The sequence below is a fragment of the Tenrec ecaudatus genome, chromosome 4 (genome assembly GCF_050624435.1).
Source record: "Tenrec ecaudatus isolate mTenEca1 chromosome 4, mTenEca1.hap1, whole genome shotgun sequence".
Classification (NCBI taxonomy): domain Eukaryota; kingdom Metazoa; phylum Chordata; class Mammalia; order Afrosoricida; family Tenrecidae; genus Tenrec; species Tenrec ecaudatus.
Window position 1 is genome coordinate 65,637,624 of NC_134533.1, and position 20,648 is coordinate 65,658,271.

General features: G+C 37.6%; 1 protein-coding gene across 1 annotated transcript; it reads right to left on the reverse strand.

Moving 5' to 3' along the window:
• Nucleotides 1–415: 415 nt before the first annotated feature.
• On the reverse strand, nt 416–1,378 carry LOC142446774 (olfactory receptor 52N2-like). The gene has a single exon (XM_075548515.1). It carries the CDS (start codon nt 1,376–1,378, stop codon nt 416–418), a length of 963 nt encoding a protein of 320 aa, XP_075404630.1.
• Between the last annotated feature and the right edge of the window lie 19,270 nt (nt 1,379–20,648).

Consider the following 20,648-nt stretch of genomic DNA (forward strand, 5'->3'; position numbering starts at 1 on the left):
ATGAATACTTTATAATATGATCATACCGCATTCAGTCTAGATTCAGTATTGGTATAGGATTATACTAATAGTCCTATAAATCTAAATAGTTATCTAAGCAGAATATATAAAAGATCAAGAGTTCACTTGAAATTAAATGTCCTAATTAGTCTATCATGTGTGCCCATTCCATAAATTTTTAATGAAATTTAAAGTGTGTGAAACGTAGATTGTTTCGTGGCTGCTTCATTTTTTTCTATTGAATGAGATGTCTTGGATTTAAAATTATGAGGTTGTTTAATGTATTTTATGGCATTAAATCCACAGGTATTTTATCCTGCCGTGAGTTCATTTTTACTGATATCCGCATTTTCTCCCTCTATAACTTTTTTCTTTTGTTATCTTTGTGGTAATTGGATAATTCTTGATAAAATATTTATTTCATAGTCAAAATATCTTTCTCTTTAAAAAACAGCTTGATTACTCCTTCCCGGATCTGCTTGGTCTTCACTCCATAGACAATTGGATTCAAAGTGGGGGGCAGCAACAGGTAGAGATTGGCAATAAGGATATGGATGTGGTGAGGTATGGTGTGTGCCCCGAAGCGGTGAGTGAAGAAGTTGAAGAAAGCTGGGACATAGGTGATAACAATAGCACATATGTGTGATGTGCAGGTGCTGAAGGCTTTGTGGCGAGCATCTGAAGATGACAGATTCAATACAGCACGGATAATCATGGTGTAAGACACAGAGATACAGAACATGTCAAACCCTCCAATCAATATGGCAGCTATAAGACCATAGATAGCATTAATCTTGACATTGCCACAGGATAATTTGGCCACAGACATATGGTCACAATAGGTGTGGTAAATAAGGTTGCCCCTGCAGTAGGGAAGGCGCTTGATCAGGAAAGTGAATGGGATCATGAGCAACACACTTCGCATGAATGTGGCAAGGCCAACCTTGGTAATCACGGAGTTGGTGAGGATGGTGGAATATCTTAGAGGATAACAAATTGCCACATAGCGGTCCAGAGCCATGAGCATAAGCACCCCAGACTCCATGCCTGTCAACATGTGTATGAAGAACATCTGTATTAGGCAGGCATTAAAGTCAATCTTCTTGAGACTGAACCAAAAGATGCACAGCATATTAGGGACAAATGAAGTACATCCACTAACATCTGTAAGAGATAATAGGGCTAGAAAGTAATACATGGGCCTATGCAGGACCTCTTCATGGCTAATGAGATATATGAGTCCACAGTTCCCAACCATAGCAATCATGTACATGACGCAAAATGGCAAGGAGATCCAGATGTGTGCAGCTTCCAGTCCAGGAATCCCATTGAGGATGAAGTATCTTGGTGAAAGACTAGAGCTGTTGGCTCTATGCATGATGGTCAACTAGAAGGCATATTACTCTCTGTACCAATTAAGATGTTCTGTGCAAAAAGAAACCATCATTGTTATTTTCAGTCAAAAACAAAAGGTGAACTCATATTTGGCCATAAATAAATAATGCATCTAAGAAGATTTTTATCTTTTTTGTACCCAGACTATATTGTTTGATTCTACCAAGTGATCCTGATCCTGGCACAGAATCAACAAGATGAGTTAACTGCAACTCATGCCATCCCTATGTGTTACAGCACAGAAACTTTCCAAGTGATCTCATGGTTACTATTTTTATGAAAGCAGATTGCCAGTCAGGCCTTTCTTCTCTTTCTCTCTAGTTTTGCTCAGTGGGTTTTAGCCCACAAACTTCAGGTTAGCCAAGAAGTCCAACCTGTGCTATCCAATAATTCAGTAGAGTGAAAATATAATACCAAAGAAACTCTGTCTATAGGGTCACTCTGAATTGAAATCACCTTGATACTAATGGGTTTAGTTTTTATTGCTATGATTATTAATTTATATGCCAAAAAAAACCCAGAACAAACCGCCCAAAGCCCAATGCTCTTAAGTCTACTCTGACATTTGCAATCTCATATATTGCATAGGAGAACTTCTTCAAAGAGTTTCCTTGGTTGTAATCTTTAGAAAAGCAATTTTCTGGACTTTTCTCCCTCCAAGCTACTGATTGGATCAGAACCCAAATCTTCAGGTTAGCAGTCAATCATGAACCGCTTTTGCCACCAAAGTGTCTTTTTCTATATGTACCTATTCGTATGCCCAGTCTAGCCACTGATGCTTGCTTTTGTTACCTTAGCCCATTTCCATATTATCAACTCTGTTTAATAATACTGACTCTCCATGCACTAACCCATGTAAGGGGAGGGCATTGTTTATATCTCCACAGGAAAGGGAGAGAGGTACCAGCTTTCAACCTGGTGCTCCAAGACTTGAGAGCAACATACTGGCATGAAGCAATGAACCAATAGAGAGGTCTGCAGGGCCAGTCCCAATCCCAGCTACATGAACCCCCTCCCTAGAAGAATGCACGACAAAAGACAGCACTAAAGTTACAACTCAGGGGAGAGAGGCGGGTCTGCTCAGACCACACTGGAGCGAACAAAGAGGGAAAGAGAGAGAGAGTGGAATGCATCCTGGCCCACCAAGCCCCAAGGACATTATTCCTTCTGAGAGCAGCCAACACACAAAGAATACCATAGGGCAGGCCCCACCAGGAGAAACGGAGTCCCCTCACTGACCCATAGCCATATAGGGGACAACACTGGAGACAGTGTGGGAATTGTGCCCGGACTGACCCACCCCACCAGGTGAAACATGCAGGAAGTGCAACAGAAGAGCAAAGGGAAGAAAGCAATGAAGTCCCTAAGGAATCCCAAAAATAGACTTTGGTGTCAGGTCGTGGCACCTCATCCAACTTGATTAGAAAATATTCATAAAGGTCAGCAGACAGACCTGGAACTACTTATAGGTTTTCCTTTTTTGCTTGTTTGTTTTTGTTTTCTATATAGGATAGGCAAGATAAATAAGCCCAAGGAGGAAATATGGGACTGATGCTTCTGGGGGTACATGGGAGAAGGGAAAGTGGGGGAAGGAGAGGTGGGGGAAAGGAAGAGGGGAGCCAACAAACCCAGAGACAAGGGAACAACAAGTGATCTAAAATCAATGGTGAAGAGGGTGTAGAATGCCTGGTGGGGCTTGATCAAGTGCAATGTAGCTGAGAGAAATTACAGAAAGCTGAATGAAGGTCGAATATGATAGTGGGACAAAAGGAAAGTAAAAGTAATAGAGGAAAGAGCTAGGAGGCAAAGAACATTTATAGAGATATAAATAAAAGCACATATACATGAAAATATATGTATATATCACAATAGGGACATAGATATATACATATATGCTAAATATTAAGATAGCTGATGGACATTGGGCCTTTACTCAAGTACTCCCTCACTGCAAGAACACTTAGTTCTAATAACCTGGCATTCCGCGATGCTCAGCTTCCTGACATGATTGCTGAAGACAAAATGAGTGTATAAGCAAATGTGGTGAAGAAAGTTGATGGTGCCCAGCTAATCAAAGATATAGCATCTTGGGTCTTAAAGGCTTGAAGATAAACAACTGGCCATCTAGCCAGGAAGTAACAAAACCCACATGAAAGAAACACAACAACCTGTGGGATCAGTTATCAGGCATCAGAAGACCCATAACAAACAACCATATTGATGTGAAGGCAGAGTGGGGGTGAGGAGCAGAGTGCATACCCATGAGGTGATCATGAGGTATCAATGGGATCAGGAATCAGACATCAGAAGACACAAAACAAAGAACCATTTCCATGTTCCATGATGGGTGTCAGACTGAAGACCCAAAGCCTACCTGTAGTCAATTGAACATCCCCTCACAGAAGGGTCACAAAGAAAGGATGAGTCAGCTAGGATGCAGTACAGCACCGCCAAAACATACAGCATTCCACTAGTTCTTTAATGCTCCCCCACCCACTATCATGACCCCAATTCTACCTTAGAAATCTGGCTACACCAGAGCATGTACACTGGTACAGATAAGAGCTCTTAACACACAGTATCCAGGACAGATAAACCCTCAGAAACAATAATGGGAGTAGTGATACCATGAGGGTGGGGGGAAGGTGAGGGGAGAAAAGGGGAACTGACCACAATGATTGACACATAATCTCCCACCCCAGAGGACAGACAATAGAAACATGGGTAAAGGGAGACAGCAGTTGGTGTGAGATATGAAAATTAAAATAATTTCTAAATTATCAATGGTTATGAGGGAGGAAAGGTGGGGGGGGAAGAAAATAATAAGGAACTGATAAATGAGCTCAAGTAGAAAGGAAATATTTTGAGAATGATGACGGTAACATATGTACAAATGTGCTTGACACAATGGGTGTATGGATTGTTATAAGAGCTGTAAGAGCTCCCAATAAAATGATTAATAACTAGCTATCTAAATAAATAAACAACACTGGTTCCCTTGTCCCCCAAAGACCCTGCCCAACAAATATTTATTCTTCCTCCAAAAAGTTTTTCTTATGTTTCCCTCAAGTTACAATAAATTAAATATGGGAGCACCTATTGGTTTTTCAAAAAATATTGTAGGATAAAGCCGAAGCCATCTACAAGCCTAAACCTGACACATCTCAGTTTTCAAATTAGAATTATCAAAAATAGGCACCCAAAGAGTTAAATAATGTTACAACTTACAAAGTATAACCGTGAACATTTGAAGTATTTCCCTAGTGAATATGAAATTGTCTATTTCTAGTAAATACGAAAAATGTTTGCAACATTTACAGTTAGCTGATAGCATTGTAAAATCACTGTTATAGGGTCTTGATTTTCATTATCGTTCTATGTAGGTGAGCACAGACTATAAAATAATCATACTTTTATGTTTTATCTTAAAGTATTCTTTGTAGTCCTCAAATAACTATGAAAATTTATGGTAAACTGGAACCCTTATTAATTTGTTAGGTTTTCATTTTCCCCCCATGATTTGGCACTTTGATGTCACTTGAAATCTTACCTGATTGGAATCATGACTCTAGGATCATTTTTTCATTTTTGAGAAAATTATTTAACTTATATATTTATAAACTCCTTATAACTCATAATTACTTATTTTAAATTATAAACTTAAATATTACAATTCCCAAAGCATTGTACATCTTATTGTGTTTTTATGTCACCTCTCATATTTTAATGTCACCAGTAAGCAGTTGTAATGAAGTTTTCATTTTCTCTTTTTTGAGAAGATTTAGCCTAGTCTTTTATAGTAATTATTCTTTTACCATTAGTTTTAATTATAATTATTTTACAATTGATGCCATGTGAACATTCTCAATGTATAAAACAGATCTAATTGTAACTGAGTTGATTCTGACTCCCAGTGAACCTGTAGGACAGAGTAGAACTGCTCCTGTGGGTTTCTGAGGCTGAAACTCTTCACGGGAGAAAAAAGTCTTACCTTTTTGTCACGAAATGACTGGTGCTTTTAAACTGCCACTCTGGTAGTTAGCAAACCAATTCACAACGACTAAGCCACCAGGGCTCCTCAGATAAGTGATAGTAATTCTAACTGAAGTGCAAAGCTCTTTTTGGTGGTTAAACAAGTTGAAAACAACTGACAAACATTTAACTTAAGTCTTGCTCCTTTTCATACCAAAAGGTGAAAAATCACGAATTCTGTTTTTAACTATATCCTTTCCTTACTTTCAATATGACCAGGCTCCAAAGGCAAGGCTATTATGTGAAAACTGGCATTAGGTAAAAGAGAAGATGACCACTTAAGATTACAAAATAGAAGATTATCACTTCACTACAGAGCTGCCAAATCACATCATCATACAACTACCAACACACACACGCTCACGTGCATGCAAACACACACACACACACACACACACACACACACACACTTACACGCACCATCCTTACATACCTACCAAACCACTAAAACTAAGGCCCCGGCAACTTGACACATAATCTCAACCATCCTAGCAAGCGTACCTCCTGCTCTGGAGCCCAGGATCCCTCACTGTCAGGTCGGCATCACTGCTGTGCAGAATCGTCAGATATGAGATTCTTTGCTAGTTTTACAAATACCAAATATCATGTAATGAAATAGTCAATAAGTAATGGGAGTAGTTATTACAACTATAACTGAAAGGAGCCTTTATTAAAAAATAAAACTGCCACATCATTTCCTTTCTGGGCTCCATTATTTTTCATTATTGTTTTATAAAACATCCTGGACTAAACAATTAATATATACTCACTTAAAATATTTTAATTTCTTTTACCGCTGAGATAGCATGACATCTATGCCATGTTCAATCTTGGTAATAATATTTTCACAGTTCTTAAAGCTATCATTTATTTTCTTTCTTCCTTTTCTTTTCTCTCCCTCATGCCCTCTCTCCCACCGCCCACTCCCCCTAAATAGAAACTCTTCATGATGATGCAGTAACCAAACAAAATGAGTTTTTGAGTTTCCAAAGAGTGTTAACCTATATGGTGCTGCTCCTGAAGCCTCGGTGTCTTTGGCCAGGAGACAGAAGCAATAGGAGGGAGAGTGAAAGAGACACAGAGAGAAAGGACATGGGAACATCAAGTATCGTTTCCTTCCCTAATGAACACGGGAGTTTTCTATTTCAAACTGTGCTCTGAAAAATTTACTACCTCAAGGGGAAGAGAAATGCTGTAATTTAAATATAGATATTCTGTGAAAGCAGCATTACTTTGATCTGGTATAAGAAGTAAAAATTAGAAAATAAAAATAGAGGAACTTGAATGAAGCAGATTGAGGTTAAATTCCTGATCAATTACTAATCCTGTAAATGTAGCAATGCCAACGCCCCCAAACAAAATATGTCATACTATCAAAATTAAGGTGAACATTTTTATTATAATTATTTTACTTATGAAATAAATGCAATAGAAATATTTTCTAGCCACTTTCAAAACCTCCAGTGTTCTTTCATTTCACTTAGAGCAAAAACGAATACCCTGACTGATTATAAAGCCTGCGTGTTAGGACCCTTTTATATCTCAGATTATGCCTCCCACTGTTACAGCACTGACTCTTGCAGTCCATCCACACCTACTTGAGGCTTCTCACACTCAAAACGTCTGGGTGCACCTCAGGGTCTCTGTACGCTCCGGTTTCACTGTCCGCTAAGTTCCTTCCTTGATAGACCATGATGCAGCCTCTGAATGGTTTCATGTCTCCACTCAGTGAAACCCCTAAGTGAGGTTTTCCATTGTCTCTTACACAAACTACATTCTACTCTTGCTAATATTGGCATTGCATATATTACATTCCAACTTTCATTTATAAATATTTGTAGTCTATTGTTACAAAATTGAATGTAAAATATAAATGCGTGTGATTGTTGTTGCATGTGATTTATATTGATTTTGTTCACTGCTGTATTTCTTGCACTATATTTGTTGACATTTATAGGTGCAATAAATAATGCATGGTATAAAGTAATAGTTAAATGGATAAACAAATTTCAACCCATATTTTGATCCTCTTTTTGTAATAAATATCTTAATAAATTAATTTTTATATTAAAAAATAAGCAGGCATCTGGAGAAAGGTAAACACAGTTTTAAGATGTCTAGAATGTTAAAGATAAAAAAAGGAAACTGGAGATAGTTACACTTGATCAGAGCACGTATGTAGTGCTGGTAGGGTAACTGAACAATCAGAGGTTCTAAGCCACCAGCAACTTTTTTGAGAAAAATATTTGGCAATCTGCTCCAGTAAAGATTATAGCCTATCAACATTATGGGGAAGGCCTATTCTGCGATAGAAAATCACTATGAGTTAGAATGCACTCAATGGCGCACAGCAGAGTATATGCAAGAATACATACCAGAATTGTCTCAGGTCATTTTGCAACGATGAGGCTGCCTGCTCCCTTTTTGAAGTCTCAGAAATCCAATGGGGCCATCCAAATGTATCCTGTAGGATCACTATTACTTGGAATCAATTTGATGGCAATAAGTTTAGGGAATTTAAGGGCATTTATCTGATAAATAAAAGTTATAGGAAAGTAGATTTAGCTAAAGTGATGTTGAAGTTATTCCTGCAGTAATAAAGACAGTAAAATAATGATATTTCAGTCATCAGATATTTCCAAACAGTGGGGAAAATGGTATGTGTTATGAATTTTCTCAAGAAGTAGAGTACCCTGGAATATCTTCGAACTCTTGTGTTAATTCACTTTCAGAATTAACCTCCTCTGTTTATCAAAGGTAAAAACATGTTTTTCTACTATTATAAAGAAATTTGCTAGTCTGTAAAAGTATTTGCTTGGTTCTTGTAATTACAACTCACAGCGATCCAATGAGACAGAGTGCAATGGCCCCACGAACTGTCAAGGATACACTCTTTAAGGAAACAGTCTGCCACATCTTTCTTCCTTTGAGAACAACCAACCTTTGCATTAGCAGCCAAACACTTCACTTTTGGGTTCCTCTCGATGTCGAAAAAATGTTTAATTTTCCTGACTTCCTCTTTCTCTCTCCTGTAGGAAGTTTGCAAATTTCTTTGATTTCAGAAGGCTGTGAGATGGGATACTTTAGACTGTTCATTAGTCAATAATGCTCTGGCGCAGATACTTGCTTTTCAGTCACAGAGCTGGTTATCTCATAAGATGGTTTTGATTTTCCTTCAGAATAATCCAAACTCACCCTACTGTCAGATTTTTAAAAATCTTCATTCATGATTAAAATTACTCAGAAACCATTGCAATGCAATTGGTTATGTCTCTTATACAAAACTACTTATCTTCCCAGGAGATTTTCTGAACAGCAACAACAAAAAGATTGGGGCTTAACTGATAGATGTCCCATGGGTCTCTGATCAGAGAGGCATTTAATATTAGTTTTACTCAAATTAGATCTGTTTTTAAATATGTATGACCTGCTGGAGATGGGTGGTTCTCTGTGGGGGAAAAGAATCTATTGAATTTTAAACATGAGGTTTTATTGACCCTCTCAGAAGACATCAGTTCTAGTGTAATTGCTTTGGCTTAGCTCCGGCTATATGATGTCTATAGGTGTCAAAGCTTTCTAAGAAAAAATATGTAAATGCTAATAATAAACCAATTCAAAATCTATATGAGAACTCATTAAAATAAAATACATTTTCCACAACAAAACAGGGTGCGTGTTCATTTGCAGTTTTGCACCATTTCATACAGTATCTACCTGTCTTGCCTTCTAGCTTGCTTTACTAGCTCCTATTCAATGTTAGGACACAAATGAGACTGAAAACAATTTAATGCCATCCCTAATTGTGGCACACTGTGGATCAGGGAAGAACGGTGCTTCAAATGGTTTTCAGAAGCACCTCCCCAGGCATTTCTTTTATTTCTTTGAGACACATCTGTGTGAGTTGGAGCCCCCAATCTTCTAGATGGAGTTGAGTACTTAGCCATCCCTGCCACCTAGTGAAATCTCCATGATGGTCAGGTACTATCGTGTATAATCATAACACAATAGTTCTTAGTAGTAACTGTTGATCAAAATGAGTGGCATCTATGGGAAGTAAAACCCACTGAGGAGAAATTTGGTGCAATCCCCAGTCTGTCTTCTAGAACAGGCAGCTACAGTAAGTGGGTACCCTGCAAGTCTGCACTTTAGATTGCAGTGAACCAGCCTATGTGTTAAATCATGCAACACAAAACAAAGAATTTCTGTACAGAAAGAGTGGGAGTCCCAAACCAATAGTAATCTGATCCAGAACTTTGGACATGTTAGGGCAGTCCCTGGAAAATGATGCTTTGCTTGAGAAAGCAGAAGGTCAGTGAAAAAGGGGAACAGTCATGGAAATGGAGGCACACAGTGGCTGTAAAACATGAACTCAAACAGAACAATTGTGCGGATGACTTGGGACTAGGCAGTGTTGGCGTTGTCTTTGTGTGTGTGTGTGTGTGTGTGTGTGTGTGTGTTTTGCCCCTTGTGCACAGTGTTGCTCTGAGTCATAATTAACAACAATATCACAAGTTTTTGTCCCAGAGCAGATAGCTACATACATAACTGAAAGTCTCAGAAGGCAATGACTGGCATTTAAGTATGCGAAGTTAAAATATTAACCGCATAGTGCAAAGTAATCTCTAAATCAAACAAACAGTGAACTAGTGAGTAGTAGATATGGTCCAAGTCCTAGTTTCTGCTAGAATGTTCCTCAAAGTAGGAAATGTTTGAACAAATATGCTTGCTTAAAAACTTTTTACCTATTTACGCTTTATTCTTGAAAACTATATTAGGCATACATATCTGCTTATAAGATTGCTTTGTTCCTTGCCTTAACTGGTATGCAGAGTAGATCTATAGGGCTTTTCACACCGTGGTCTTTCCGTAGCACACCAATAAGCCTGTATTCCTAGGCACACCTGGGTAGGTTTCCATCAACACCTTTCAACAAGTAGTTAAGAACTTAGCCATGTGCATGCTGTAGGGACTCTGCTTATAAATAGTAGAAATACGTTATTTTATGTTATATACTTATGATGCAGTTTATAAGTTGTACGGGTTAAAACAAAGCCAGTTTTCCTATCTTTATTATATCTATAGTTGGGGTGTGCCAAGATATGCAGTGAAGCCTTTATTTCTCTTTGCTCATGAGTGGACTTCTGAATAATAAATAGGCAAGGATTCAATTGATAGGAGGGTATCAAAGAAAGTCCTCTGTTTTCCCCATTATAATAGAACCCCGGTACTCAATCACATCAATACTCAACATAATTGGATTTTGACATGAAATGTCAAGAAAATTTTGCAACAGAACAAAACATCAGAATCTTACCCAACCCATGTAATTTTTGTAAACAATAGCAATTCGTGTTTCAGTCACTCGACATTAGTTGGTGTTAGTATGCATTGTTTAAACCTTTGTGGCTGTGTTCGAAGCATTTTGCTATAATTTTCTTAGTTTTTTGTGGCTTTTTGTACTGTTTTAGATTAAGAATATGCATCCTAAGAAAGAGTTTTTTGAAAAGAATTATCATAATAAGGAACTAGTTTGCCATGGTATCAGTATTGTTGATGATAATTTAGTAAACCTTTTTAGAAAACAGTTAAGGAGATGTTAGCAGCAGACCACATCAGACAGATTTCTTTTTAAGAAAAAGCCAGCCAGGTCCTATTGAAAAAAGGGAAAAGAAGGGGAAAATCCTCAAAATCCCCTTCCAAACAGTGACTCTCTCTCCACACCTCCTCTCCACATCCATGTCCACAGATCCAGATCCTCATCAATCTCAAGGTATGGGCCAGAATATAGTTGCTAAAATTTTTTTTAATGTTGTGTTTCTTATACAAATAGTATTATTTGACTCTGAACTTATTTACTTTGAAATTTCTGTGGAATGTTTTGTATAAGAAGGCCAGGCTAGGGTAAAAGCGTGGTGGTCAGGAACAGATTAATCCATTTTCAGTGATTTCTTTTGGGATTGCATTTCGAAACTCCTTCAGGAATGGATCGGCATTGAGGTCCAGGTTCTACTGTACATGAATGCGACAGTTTCAGTTTGAAGCAAGTGGGGTAAACTGAATACGCGAGAGCTTGAAAACTTATATTAATTAAGCCTTTTTTGAGAAAGCCTCTTTGAGGTAAATTTGGCCTAAATGATTTTCTGATTACTTTCTGAGATAAGGCAAGTGTCTATGATGATCTAAAACTTCTGTAAACTAAAAGTGCTATGAAATATGAGTCTCCTAGACTGGGGCTTCTGTAGCAAAGGGCTCAAACATAGAAATAATTGCGTGGGACCAGGCGGTGCTTTCTATACAGGTGGCAATGAGTCAGAATGAACCTGATGGCTTCTAACAACAGCAGGCCATGGATTACAGGCTGATAGTTGAAGTTCAATGTTAGGTATAATCCATTTGGCGGTTGCAAGCAGAAAACAGATTTAAAGGCATGCATCAGTTGTGTATAAAAGAGGCTTTGGTGAAAAACTTGACCTCAGTTTTAATTATTTTATTCCCCTCAGTGGCCCCTGAAGGGGACACTTAGTTTATGTTCAACTACCAACCTAAAGACTGGTGTTTGAAATTACCCAGTAATCACACACACACACACACACACACACACACACACACACACAAGAGACATCTGGCAATCTATTTCCATAAAGATTACAAACCATTTTCCATGGAGATGACCAACTTCTACATGTTAACACATAAACATGAATCATAACTGACTCCATGGCAGTGGGATCTTAAAATTCTACTCAAAAGCTGTGTTGGTTCTTGGTGGTTTGTTGTCATAATGCAGCCTTTTAATCTCAGAGATTAAAAGAATGATTCCTCTTGCAAAGCAGAGTTTCAAATTTTAAATGTTATAATTCACATAAATATGTATATATGGCTTTAATATTTTCTTCTATTAACATCAAGAAAAGTATTGCTTGATATCTTAACATTAAACCCTCCTTGCATTTCAGGAATAAACATGAACAGATATAGTCATTATTATGTGTCATCAAGTCAGTCCTGTCACATAGCGACACAAGAATACAGCCCTGCCCATTGTGACCATCCTCACAACCCTTGCTATGCTTGAGCCCATGGTCGATGTCATTGTCTCAGCTCATTACATTGAAGATCTTCCTCTCTGTGTTGACCCTCTGCTGCAGTTCGCATGATACCTTCCTCCAAAGAACAACCTCTTCTGAAAACATGTCCAAGCGATGTGATTGAAGGCCTGCTGTCTTCATTTCTAATGATTCTGACGGTTCTTCCCTCAAGACCGATTTGTGCTTTCCTCTGGCAGTCCATAGTTTCCATCTTCTTCAGGCATCAGTTTTACTCATCCGTACTCTTTGTCCCTCTTTAGTATACCTATGACTCGATTGAAAACACTGTGGCTTCAGCTCAGCACACCTTTAGGTGATGTCTCTCAAGAGATCTTTTTACAGAGTGCAATAGACCATTTGATTTTCTGAACTGCTGTGTTCATGGTAGATTCAAGGAAAATTATATAATTGACAACTTCAGTCTTGTATCTATATTTCATAACATTGTGTATGGGTGAACTTGAGGATTTTTGTTTTATATTGCATTGTAATCTATATTGGAGTTTACAGTCTTTAAAATAAATCAATATGTGTTTTAAGGTCTCATCTCTTTCAGTAATTAAAGCTTCTATCTGCATATGAAAGGTTGTTAATGAGTCTTTTACCAATCTTACTTTAAAACATGGTTTCATTTTTAATTTGAGGCTTTAACATGTAATGTGTCTTAAAAATAATTTGAAAAATTAAGTTTTATCTCTCAATCTGAAAATATAGATACTGTGAAATAAACTTTATTTTTTTAAATAAACATTTCGCATGTCAAATTTCAAGGGTTACAAAAGGGAAAGGGGATTCAATTTGTACTTTTAAACACAGTGAATCGCCTTGTTCAAATCAAACAACTGCCTCTTAATCTATGTACAGGCTTCTCATGAGCACAATTAAGTGTTCTAGAATTACCATGTTTTGTAAACTTATTCATAATTTATTATGATCCACAGAGACAAATGGCAACAAAATACAGCTAAACATCTTTCTGGTGTTCTTTACTTTCAGCCAAGATTGCTCCAATATCAGCAATAATATACCTCATTCCAATAAGAATGTTTTTAGTCCTGCCAGAATTCTGGCAGTTCCCTATCATTGTACTGCTGCAATCATTTTTTAATTACCTGCATCAAAATGTATTTGCATATAATATTGTTCAATAATTGTTCATTCTGTTTTATTACCTTTCTTTGGAATGAACACAAATATGAATCTCTTTTAGTTGGATGGTGTGGTAGCTGTTTTCTAAATTTTTTTCCATAGACATATTAGAACTCCTAGCCTTGCATCCATTTGTTTGAAGTCTCTAAATTGGTATATCAGCAATTCCAGCAGCCTTTTTTTAAAAACAAAACACAAAAATCTTTGCTGTAGGTTGGACATCTTCCTTTAATCCTGTTGGCTCTCAATCGTATACTTCCTGAAATGGTCGAACAAAATTGGTGGATAAAGTGACTGTGTGTGATTTCCATCTTCTTTAGATGCTTCATGCAACATTTACTACTTTACTCACAGAATCATTCAAAATTGTAACTTGAAGCTTGAATGTTTTCTTCGGTTCTTTTAGTTTGAGATATGTTTAAGGCGTTATTCCTTTTGGTTTTCTGACTTCAGGATTGTGTGTATTTCACTGTCATACCTTACTTTGTCTTCTGGAGCTGCACTTGGAAATTTTCTGTTCAGCTCTTTCACTCCATCATTTGTGCCTCTCCATTGACCTTCCATGCTTTCTAAAGAAACTTAGAGTCTCATCTGACATTTCATTTTCTTTCTTTCTTGTATTTTAATGACCTTTATTAATCTCTGATATCTTTGATGCCATCTAACGACTAATTTTGGTTATTAGTGTGAAATAGGTAAAATATATTCTTAGGAGAATGTGATATCTGAATTCAGGTGTGATATACACAGCATATTTTGACTCGTGGTCTTGTTTCAGTTTTCCTCCTTGTGTTAGACAGGGTTCTCTAGAAATTACTAGAAATTAGATTACTAGTAGTTATATATATGTATAAAGATAGCTATATAACACAAGAAATGAACTGTTAAATTATATATATATATAATATAAGAAATGAACCATTAAATTATATATAGCTATATATATAATACAAGAAATGAACAGTTAAATTATAAAGCAGTGAAACACTAGCAGCCCTTTAAGTCTTGAGGGCTGCCAGTTCCTCCTCTGTAGAGAGAGCTGGGCTATATATACCCAGGCAGCAAACAGCATGACAGGCCACCAACTGTCAGTCCCCAGCTCCAGAGATGTACATTCCAATTGTGTGGGCTTAAAGGGACCTCAACTTACAGTGATACAGTCCATAGGCTAGGCGTTCTATAGGTAGTGTACCCTTTAAATTGAGGCACAGACAAGCAAGGCAGCCGCACACTGATAATTAAAGAGTGAGAGACAAGAGAGGCGAGGCTCACCGAGCCATTTATCTCTCTGTTCTTCAATTAATCCCACTTGTGTTTAAAGGCCAGGCTGCCACAATAAACTATCACACTCCTCTATAGTATTAACTTGCATAAGAGCAATTGATGGTCTCCTGAACACTCTGGTCTTGACCTTATACTGACTGCTGATTTTGAGCTTCTCTGTGGTATCTTTCCACAGATGCAGTTTATTTGATTCCGATGTATTCCATCAGGTGAGCCACTATTTGTGTTGAAAAGGGTAATTTTAATGATTCAATTGATGATCATACAAAATTTAAGCATGTACAGATTTAATCTTTAAGTGTCAGGGCACTATTTATACAAATAATGGGGGTTGGTGGTGAGGCAAAACTTTCAATAATGTATATTAACAGTGGTAGAACCAGGTATTCCAGAGTAATACATTTCTTAATATAGCAGAAGTGCATTGAAGTAGTTAAGTATAGGGTAATCCACTAACTGCCAGTTCTATACCCTTGGTATAGTTGTCTTCTGCTCCTTCTTATGCCACTTAGCTTTTCACTTAGGTCCAACGAATACAGGTGTGTTTGAAGTAAACTCCAGTTCACTCAGTAGGGTTTCCACGTCAAACCTATGAAGGATGTTTTGCTTCTCAAAAACACTGGTCTGAAGTCCCAGTATTCTATAACAAGTAGCCTGGGTCTCCAGGGGCTGAATAGAAACTAGGTCTAATGTGCCCAATTAGGAATGTATTACCAGGCACATTCTACCTCTGAGTTCCATATAAGTACTGTTAAAGAATTTTACCGCTAGAAGGTTGGTCCTCCCCATTTTCATATCAACAGCAATGCAATTACCTTCTCCAAGATATACATACCAGCTTCCCTGCATCTTGACAACCTTTCCAAACAGTATAGCTTATCTGGTAGAAGTACCAGTTGGTTTGAGGTGACCTTGGAACAATTTTGCATAGCAGCAAATAACTGGTCATCTCCCTTTGCCTCAATCTTGAAACTCTGATCCCAGTTGGAGTGAAGCCTTCTTTGTCAAAGTGGTTTCTCAGATGTACATATAGCTTCTGTGTGCTTCGTGGGTCTTAGTCAGGCTCTCTACCGCGTTGCCTGGTAGACTGGGTTGATGCATTGCATGACCTGGAAGCAAGAGCTAACCTTCATCTTGGTGTTTATCCTTATAGTACTGGATTCATACAATATTTGTCCTTTTGTGATTGGCTAATTTCACCCAGCATGATTGTCTCCATATTCCCCGATGTCATGAGGTGTTTTATGCGTTAACTGATGGTTCTTAGGGAGGGGTAGCTTTCCATTTAGTGTTAGGTATCAACATTTTTTTTATCCATTCATATACTGATAGGAACTTGGGCTGTTTCCAACTTAATGCTATTGAGAACTGTGCTGCAATAGACATAGGAGAACTATGTCTCTCCCATGTGCATACTATACTTTCAGTCCAAAGGAGGGAATGGTATCAGAGATGAAATTGTATACTTCTGGTCTGCAGAAAGCTATGCACGACAGTTGAACATCAAAATCCACTTGTAAGACTTACATAAGGATGAAGCCTATAGCGGGTTCCCTGTGATTATAGTCAAGGGCTATGAATACCCTGATCATCAGACTGAGTATGGTAGACATGATTATAGTAGATTAAAACATAACGTCTGATTTGATCCCCTTTGTGACATATCTAAAAGTGCTAGCAGTTTACATTTGCTGGTCTTTAAGATTCTTTGTTGGCAGTTGTTTCTTGTTTAGACTTTTATATTTGTCATTCTTTGTCTTGCCTGTATCATTTCTACTGAGATGTCCAAGTTTATCCTTACTGGTTTTTCTTCATGGTTCTCTTTGCCCTAATTTTTCTCAGGATCCCTCCCTATCTTTAAAATCAACTAGTTTGATTACTATGTCATGATGTTTTTCTTTTGTGGACCTATCCTATTTGGAAACCTCCCAGCTTCTTCCGGAGTTATTTTCTCCTCCTCTGTGAAATTAGGGACATTTTCTCCCATGATTTCTCATACTATTTTCTCTGTAGATTTTTTGGTGTCTTCTTGCTCCAGGATCCCAGTGAGAAATGCCTTGTTTCTCTTGGTAGTGCCCCTCATTATTCTCCGACCTTCTTTTGGTTATTTTACATTTGTGTTGATTGATTCTCTCATCGATTATAGTCAGTGTAGTTGGAGCTCACTGGTTCAATTTTCTGTTTTCTTCCATTCTCTCCCTCTGGTCTTTTTCTGTGTTGCCTAATTCTCTTATATTCTTCTTTGGGTATTTTTTGGTTTAAGGGTTTTAGTTTTTTCATTTTCTTCTGCTGTGCTCATTATCATTCCTCAGATTTCTTGAAGAGACTAAACATCATCATTCTGAATTCTGTTCTGATAGCTCCAGGGCTGTTTCAGGGTATCCCCTTTGTGTTTGCTTGACTTTGAGTGTACTGCAGTATTGTGGTGCCGCTATTGTTGCTTTGTGAGATGCTGGACTGTGTAAAGCTAGCTGGCTCTGTCTAGATATGTGAAAGAGGTGTAATAGGAACCAGAAAACATACAAATATAGAAAACATAGAATGGGGGAGAGAGATGAGTAAGTGAGGAAAGTTGGGAAGGGAGAGGATCAAATAAAAGTAATGATAAAAATCAGAATTGGCCATCTGCATAGGCCAACAAATTTGGAGAAATAATGGGAAAATATAAATTTAGAGGGGAAATTTTAATTATTAGATTTCATGAAAATATATTTCAGGAGGAAAAGTGGGTGCTAGAATTTATTTGCTATGAAAACATGGCTCGCCAATTATTTGAAATACAATTAACAGAAGAGCTTTTAGCATCACAGCAATGCACAAGCCACCACAGAACAACAAATTGAAAGGGGAGTGGTATCTCCTTTCAACGTATTGGTAGGTATAATATTTAATATTAACACTTTGGCTTTTATTAAACTGGATTATAAGATATATTGACTTGTATACGTTAAGTCTTTAAAAACAGTTTGATTGACATATATGATTGAATTGTATGATGTGTAGAAGTGTCAATAAAATTATTAGAAATAAAGTAAATAAAAGTGTTTCAGAGAAAAATTAATTAATAAAATATATTTCCTAACAAAGTTCATTGCTGTCAGTCAGTTTCTTTTATCTTTTTTTTTCTTCACATAATTTTATAAACACATAGCCCTGTCTTTTGGAATGATTAATGCATGGGTTTTATCACAGAGAGCAATGATTTCAACTCTGTTTGCTCTTTTAGAGAAAAAAAAGTCTACTGATTATTTGAGCAATGTCAATTTCCTAGAATTATTTTCTTGCGTAGTGATCTTTAGATTTCATCAAGTAAAGAATTTGCACTCTATTTGGAAGTGAAACAGTATCCATCACTCTCAAAATGTTATCATGGATGTTTGTGGTGACAAACAGTTACAAAGTGTATGGTTGACTCCTGCTGGTCCCTGCATGATCCTACTCTGCATGTAGTTCTTCTTCCCAACTGCCTTCCCTACTCACCCTCCTGACCCAGCAGCAGAAACGGAGCTGAAAATATGCAGAAGTGCTTGCTCTGTAGATATTTGTAGACTTTCCTATTTGCTCACTTGTTTGGTTCCTCTCCAGCACCTGAGCTCACCTAACTTCCTGAATTCCTCAGATCGCTGTTTCAGGAGTTATAGTTGATGACATTTCTCTACTATTCTTTTCAGACTTTCATTTTATGTTTTGTTTTGATTCATTACATATGTCCCACTCGTCTGTTCTTTATCTATATCATGCAATTTTCTTAAATATGTTATTACATATAAAATGAAACAGTAATTTCATCACCAAAATATTGAGAGATAATTTGCTGATAAAAATCAGGGGTTTTATGACAAATGGCTTCATTTAGAAAAGAATGAGTGGTAGAGAGAGAGTCTCATACAACTTCTCTCACCAAACTCAGTGATGTGATTGGATTTTGGAATATCATGGATCAAATGGCAGCACGTATTTCCTAGACACAGATGTGAATGACGACCCCAAAGTACAGCTGGTGGTCCTAAGTAGTAACAAAAATGATTTGCTCTTAAGAAGCCATTGGGCGTGGTGAAGAAACTAAATGGTGCCTGGCTATGGGAAAAAATGTGTTGCAGGGTGTCCGCACATGGAGGAAGCCTAGATCCTAGCTGAAGTATGTGAATAGCCCTGTTATCAGATAGAAAGCATTATAACGTCAATTAAGGCGGGCATGGTTAGGTCAAAATGTAATATATCATTTCATCTCCCTTTTGACCCGTTTTAAAGTTGTTTTAAAAAGTGAAGGGATGTGAATAGCCTTACCAGTATGCCCGATGCATCGGAAAGTGGAGTGTCGTAAATGCAATTAGGTTAACATTTAGCATTCTATCATTTGACCTTCCTTATGAGCCATTTAAATTTGTTCTAGTTTTCAGTAATTTCTGCTTTATTTTCAGCTCACACTTTAACTTTTTTCTTACTGTCAGTTTTGTTTTATTTTTAAAAAATTTTCAGGCTAGGTAAAATTCTAGAGATAAGACCTGGATTAATGGCTCTTTAGGGGCATGTCAGGGGAGGCTGGTAGGAAATGAAAAGCTAAAATTGATGAATACAAGAATGAAGAAAATGTTCTAAAATGGATTGTGGTGATGTTTTTATAACTCTTCTTGATGTGAATGAACTATCAAATTGTATGCTGTGTGAATTATATACCACAAAACTGTTTGTTTTTTTTTTAAAAAGACATTTTGGTGTTGACAATTTCATCATGGTCTTTCTATAACCAAAATATAACCAAAGTCAGTCCAATTTAATCTTTCTTAATTTATATTAGCGAGGGAGTGGGGTGAGCCTAAATCTGGTCATAGACATCTTATCTAAATCACCACAATAAAGATCCATGGTTCTTTAACCAATTCTAAATCCATTTAATATATTGGTATGCCATGTTTTTTGAAGGAAGACACCGTTAAACAGTCAAGAAGCTCTACTGTAGAAATGGTATCCAGTGTTGTCACAATGCTAGGTTTCCGGAGTGGGCTCTAACTCTTCCTTACCACACAGCGCTGAAAGAATTCACATGGTAGAAGCACTTTTGTAATCCAAGTGAGTTGTTATGCAGGAAAGGAAAAGTTTCTGGTTTTACAGTCTCAAAAGAGTACATGTTATTTCTGGAAAACTTCCAAGCCACTGAAGGTCACACTAGGTTCACAATTGGGCACAAAAAAAACCTATACGTGTGGAACTGGGGATTCCCCGAGGACCAAGGGACCTAGAAAGTGTGCCAGTCGTGCTCCCTGCCTTTATTCTGTCCTGGCTCCTGCCTGGGGGAGGTGTGGCTGAAGGTATTGGCTGATTCCATTGACTGAGTTCAGTCCCACCTGTGTGATGCTACAGGCCCAGCTGTCTTTAAGCATTTTTTCCCCTAGGGGGCTTAGTTTGCACTGCCCAGTTCTGGGTTTCCCCTTAGGTATCCAAATGGCTGCCTGACTTCTTTCCAACACTATTACGTGGCCCTTTGCAGGTACCTCCCTAGCCCTAGCCCCCACTTTCATCCCTAGTCTAGCTTCCTGGCAACATGGTAAAATACATATGATGGGGCGTGGTTCGTGGATATTTCTTAGGGAATGGTACTAGCTTCCACATATCAAATGTGCTATTGTTGTGTAATGATGGAGGTTGTTAGGTGCTGACAAGTCGGTTCCGACCCATAGAGACCCTATGTGCAATGAAACA